Source organism: Monodon monoceros, unplaced genomic scaffold (assembly GCF_005190385.1).
Source record: "Monodon monoceros isolate NGI ecotype Baffin Bay Population unplaced genomic scaffold, NGI_Narwhal_1 Super_Scaffold_16, whole genome shotgun sequence".
NCBI classification, from domain to species: domain Eukaryota; kingdom Metazoa; phylum Chordata; class Mammalia; order Artiodactyla; family Monodontidae; genus Monodon; species Monodon monoceros.
This window is the reverse complement of record NW_021703772.1, coordinates 18,560,055-18,565,795: the sequence shown is the minus strand read 5'-3', so window position 1 is coordinate 18,565,795 and position 5,741 is coordinate 18,560,055. Positions and strand designations below refer to the sequence as shown.

The 5,741-nt window shown below is 52.2% G+C and overlaps 1 protein-coding gene across 1 annotated transcript; it reads right to left on the bottom strand.

Annotated features, from left to right (window-relative positions):
• Positions 1 to 363: 363 nt before the first annotated feature.
• On the bottom strand, positions 364 to 5,429 carry RESP18 (regulated endocrine specific protein 18). The gene is made up of 6 exons (XM_029226142.1): positions 5,273 to 5,429; positions 3,754 to 3,858; positions 2,559 to 2,691; positions 2,289 to 2,328; positions 2,078 to 2,167; positions 364 to 516 (listed from the first exon to the last, which is right to left on the bottom strand). Exons 1-6 carry the CDS (start codon positions 5,376 to 5,378, stop codon positions 466 to 468), a joined length of 525 nt encoding a protein of 174 aa, XP_029081975.1. The 5' UTR covers positions 5,379 to 5,429; the 3' UTR covers positions 364 to 465.
• Between the last annotated feature and the right edge of the window lie 312 nt (positions 5,430 to 5,741).

Genomic DNA, 5,741 nt, shown 5'->3' with positions numbered 1-5,741 from the left:
TGATTCTTGAGCGCACAAAGAGTGAGAGAGCCCTGGCAGGGGCTGTAATAGTGGAGGTGGGAGACCCTCATAAAACAGCAGGGTCCAGGCCTGTCTGACATGGAAGGATGGGCAACTAGACCACACAGCATAGCTGGATGTGTGTAAAGAAGGCTGCCATTCCAGCTGTGGTCCCATCCTCGCTTTCCTCACTTCAGGAATGGTCACTGGAAAGAAAACAAGACAGAAGCAGCCTCCGGCAGCAGTGAGGGGCTGTGCTCTCCTCACTGCAACCCTTGTTCTGGCCCCACCTCTCTCACTTTGAAGGCTGTGGCCAGGTCCAAACCCGATCCATCCTGCCTCAGGGCAAGTCACAGAGAGTTTGCATCAAAGTCACTTTAATGATCCAGATTTCGGTCATCCTGGAACTTCCCCTCCAGAGGGCAATGGGGAGGGCACTGGGGCAAAGCAGCTTTGCATTAGGTCTCAATCAGCGACAAGGTTGTGGCCCACAGTGGGGGGCGACTCAAAGAAGCCCTAAAACCAGAAATAAAGGATTGGAACCGGTATGTGGAGAGGTGGCCCTTCCCTCACCTACTCTCCCGCAAATGCTTCAATAACACCCTGATTTGAGTCAGCTCACAGTGACTCAACCCATCAACTGAGTGCCTGTCCCCTTTGCTCCCACACAGAATTCATAGACTTCTCATCCGCTGATTTTCCCTTGGGCTCAGGCTGGAGAAGAACGGCAACACCTTGTTTGCTTTCATGAAGGCACGGCAGCAACCGGTCTCTCACAGGTGGGTCTGTCACTCAGCTCTGAGTGTGTGGACCCAGTGACCAACCTAAGCTTAGGAAGCTCAGCTACCATCTTATGGGAGTAGGAACTGGTTTCCTAGGAGAGCGTGAGAGGCTAGAAGCCCCCAGAGGTGCAGGCTGCCCCTGGATGGAGCACATGGCTAGCTGGAGGTGCCGGCTCCGCTGCCACCACCCCAGTCCAAGCCACTTCAGTCTCCCCTGGACCAGGATGATCGGCTCTTTACAGGACTCTCTGTTTTCACTCTCGCTTTTCTCACAATCCATCCCTGATACCGTTAGAGTGAGCTTTTAAAATCATATCACATTATTACATCCCCATCCTTAAAATTTCCTAGTTAACTTGCCACTACCCTTGGAATAAAATCCAAACTTTCACCATGACCTGTGAGCCCCTGTGTGGTCGACCCCGAGCCTACATCTCCAACCTAATCTTCTGCCACTGACTTTCCCTCAGTCTTGCTATGGTATCCTTCTGTCAGGGCATTTGTCATTGCGGTGCTCTCTTCCTGGGAGGCCCTTCCTTCATATCTTCCACTGGCTGCCACCTTCTTGTAATTTAGGTCTTAGTTCAAAAAAGGACTTTTGTCAATATGGAGGAGTCTGATGTTTGGGGCAGCACAACCCACACTGCAGTCCCTGAGAGGAAGGGCAGGGACTGTGTAGGGGAAAGGGCTGGGAATCAGGAGACCTGGGTCCAGTCTTAGCTCTGCCATGAACTTGCTATGCAGCCTTGAGTAAGTTGCTTGACCAGCCTGGGCCCCAATGTCTCATCTATAGATAGATGGCAGTGCTAAATGGGTGTTTTCAATCTGGATTCCGAAGAGTTCAAGCATCCTAGGTAGATAACTCCGAGCCTTGCCTGGTTGACTTACCCAGGCCACAGAGTAGAGCAAGGTGGGGAAGAGGTGAATGTGAGGGCCTCTGGGCTACGTCTCCCATTCATCCAAAGGAGCTTTGCTATCACTTGCTATATACAAGGGAGTACATGGAGAAAAGGAGAACTTTTTACTTAACATTGAAAACTCTGCAGTTTTCTATGCCTTTGGAAATTCAGTGCCTGTGAATGATCCTATAGATCATTTCACCCTTAGAGACTCCCAGCACCTGCATCACACTCCCCAACCTTTCATATGGATGCCCACAAGTAGTCTGAGAGAGACAGGAAAATGCACCTTCTGTGTTCACACACCAATACACATTTCCCTCCTTCACACCTGCCTCCCTCATTTAAACATGTCCTTGGTGATTCCAACTTCCCTAGAAAAAGTGAGCCCCTCACCTTGACAGGGTTGGTCACCTCTCGTTTCAGGGCCTTCGAAACCACTTTGGAGGTAAAGCACTGAACCCTATTCACCTTGACCACTGGGGCCTGTGAGGAGGGAAGCCAGGAGTCAAGAAGGAGGCAGAAAAGGGTGACAGGGCCCCAGAGGGAAAGAGATGGGACCCAAAGTCAGGGCTTTAAAAGTCTTGAGAAGACACATGAGTCTCACCTTGGGGAATAGGAGTCGAAGTTTCTCCCCTTGCTTGCTCCTACAAGAGATGGGGATGAGAAATGGGACCTAGGCTTGCGAGCACCTCCCTCGTCTCCCTTTGCAGGTGTCACTAGTGGTTCATGGAACTGTTTCCTGCAGATCCCAGACAGGACTTCTGAGTCATTCTCAGAGTGCTCCTGGCGGCTCTTACCTGCAGTTTTAATGCCCGTTCCCTCCCTGTTCTCTCTGTCCACCAGACATCATGGACTGACCATAGGCTTCACACACCTCACCCCAGTGGTTTTGGTGGGAAAGGCTTCTTGCCCCATCCTCACACATGGATCCTGGGGGTGGGGTTTGCCAATGTGCCCCATCTTCTGTGTCATCACATCCTGGGCCATGTCATCCTTCCAGAACAAACCTGCAGGTTGAAAGGAGGTGGTGAATTAATACCTGGGACGCTCTGACTGGCCCACTCCAGAGACCAGAGTGAGGTCAACACTCCCCTTCTCCCTCAAGTGGCCAAAGGATCACAATTTGTGGAGAGAATGAAATGAGATGGCATATAAAATTTGCTTAGCACAATGCCTGGCATATAATAAACATTCAGTTAGGATTAGGACTATACTCTTTTTGCTGACTCATTTGATGCTATTGTGAAAATTAAATGAGATTAGGGATGTACAGAGTGCTGAGAAAACTCTAAGGCAGTGATTCCCAAACTTTAGAGTACATCAGAATCTCCTGCAAGGCTTGTTAAAACACAGATGGCTGTTCCTCCCTCCTAGAGCTTCTGATTCAGGAGGTCTGGGGTGAAGGTCATGAATTAGCCTTTCCAGCAAGTCTCCTGGTGATGCTGATGCTACTGGTCTGGGGATGCACTTTGAGAACCACTACTTTAAGGCATTTTACACATATTAGACATCAGTAGTGGTAGTAGTAACATGAACTCAAGCCAGATTTCCTATCTGATTCTTCTCCCATTCATGAAACTCTGCTCTAAGGAAGGGTCAGCCATCTGCCTTCAAGGGAGTCCCCACTCCCTTTCCTTCCTCTCTTCTATTTGTCATACAATTTGCTCTGCTTCCTACTCAGAGGCTTAGGGGTGTGTGTGTGTGTGTGTGTGTGTGTGTGTGTGTGTGTGTGTATTCTCCTGGATGAGGACTTAAGGATTCCTGGCTCTGGAAAAACTCAGATAGTGCCTGGAGTTGGGGCTAGTCCCAAGGAGTTAGATGCTGACCTCTTCCAGGGGCTTCTTCTAGAAGCCTCTGCTGGGCCCTTCCAGGGTGTTCAAGGGCAAACAGCCTGCCCTTCTACCTCCATCCCCATTTTGGTCTCTCCCAACTCTCCATGAGGTAAGCATGACAGGAAAGTGTCAAGTAGAGACATTTGGGGCTGAAAGCCTGTTCTCAGATCAAAAAGCCCCTCACTATACCCCTGTATCTGACCAAGCCTCAGCCTCTCTTCTCCAGCTCTTACTCACCTTGGGGCATAATCTGCTGGAGTACAACTTGCAACTGCTGGAAGACTGGGGTGGTAAATCCTTGGAGGGTCCAGAGGTGCCCCACTCCCACTTGGCCCTGACCATCTAAGGACAAAATAGTGGTGTGAGAAAGGAGCTTGACCAGAAGCCTTCCAAATCCAAGCTGAAGGAAAGCAGCTTCCTTCCACTATCACCCCTGGGTTCAGTGGTCTCTGTGCCCCTCACCAGACCCCCACCTCCTTTCAAGTCCTCCTTTTCATTTTTCCTTCCCCCGTCACCATCTGCCCTGTTCCTCAGCCCCTGCACCTCATTCACCTTTGGTACCAACTTCCAGGTAAGAACCAAGCTCCACAGGCAGCCTGTGGAGGGTGAGTTAAAAAGAGACTCAGAAAGCTACACACATAGAATGGATAATCAGGTGAACAGGTAGGGCGTGGAGAGCAGGTGAACTGCATTCAGGGAAGGCTTTGAAGCCTGGAGGGGATTGGAGAGGACGCCTGGAATCCTTCGAGGAAGGAAATATTGGTATGTATAGTGTTTGAGTGTCTGGATCCTTGTCCTGAAAGCCACAGTTTGCCCGACTGTGCAAAAGGGAAGGACGGGGATGGAGATAATTCCTAACGCTATACACACTTGCCTCATTCCAGGTAAATGGGGTAGGGTTGGAGTCTGGGATTTTTGTTTGTTTCTTTGTTTGTTTTCCTATAGTGGAACTACCATGAGTCATCATGAAAAGGGAATTCTCTTCCCCAGTCAAATGGACCCTAATATCATTTCCCTGGCTTTAGGAAGGAGCAGAACCTAATATTGAGAAGGAAAATAGCTTCTGGAAGGAGAGAGCTTCTCTGAGGCAGCGCTCCCAGAACTGATAGAAAAGTGGTGACCCAGACACCCTCAGTCAGACCCACAGGGCACCTGGCGCTGTCCGTGGTGCTGAGCGGTGGCCAAAGCTTGGCATGGAGGCGGCTCTGGGCAGTAAAGAGAGCGAGTCATCCCCACAAGTCTTGCCGGTCCTCTCCCACCCCACGCGTCCCGCCCCCCGCCCCCAGGTCACCTCCTACAGTTTTTCGCGAGTCCTCTGCATTGGCCTCTAAACCCAAGAAGCCTTGGGTCATCCCTCGGCCCAGCCTTCTCTCCGGAGCCCGATACCCGCGGCCCCTGCTCCTACTGTGCAGAGATCCTGGTCCCCTGACTATCCCTCAGCCATGGGCATCTCTTCCCTGGCCCCTCAGCGCGTCTTGGTTCTCTTGCGGCCGCCCAGGCCGGTTCTACTTCCCGCTGGCCCTGTGTGTTTCAGTCCTTCTCCCGAATCCCCAATCTTCCCGAGTCCGCTTCTCTTAAGTCCGTACCCCATACACCGAGCCCCACGCCAGGCCTGCGCCTCTTTCTGCGCAGTTTTCTCTTCTCACCCCTCAAACAGATTCCTTTCCTCCTAAGTTCCTAACCTTGAGGCCCCCGGACCCACTTCTCTCAGAATCGCTCTCTGGCCCTGCCCGCACCCCCCAGGTGTCCTCCTGACCGTGATCACTAATGTCGCGGCCGCTCCCTGGGCGGCTCTTCAGCAGCAGGAAGCAGAGGAGCCGCCAGAGCCCCCAGAAGCCCCCAGGCCCCAGCGGGCGCCGCATCTTCCCGGGCTTGGTGCGCTGGCTCCCCACCAAATCGCAGATGAGGTAGAGACAGCTGCTGGAGGGACTGAGCGGGGCTGTCGCTTCCCACCCGCTGGCGAGACTGGATCTGCACAAAGCTCCCTTGGCAGCGGGACCAATGGCCGGCGGGCCCTGTCCCCTGCGGACGCCTACCCAACCCTTACTTCCCTACCTCCCCACAGGCCACCCCACCTTACTCCCAGGAGCCCACTCCTTTTTTACATAAACCAGGTCCCGAGGACTACCGCCTCTACTCCCAATCCCAAGGCTGGAAAAACGGATTGCATGTAAAATGTGGGTGCGAATTGTACCTGCCTCATAGGTTTGTTGCGAGGATTAAAT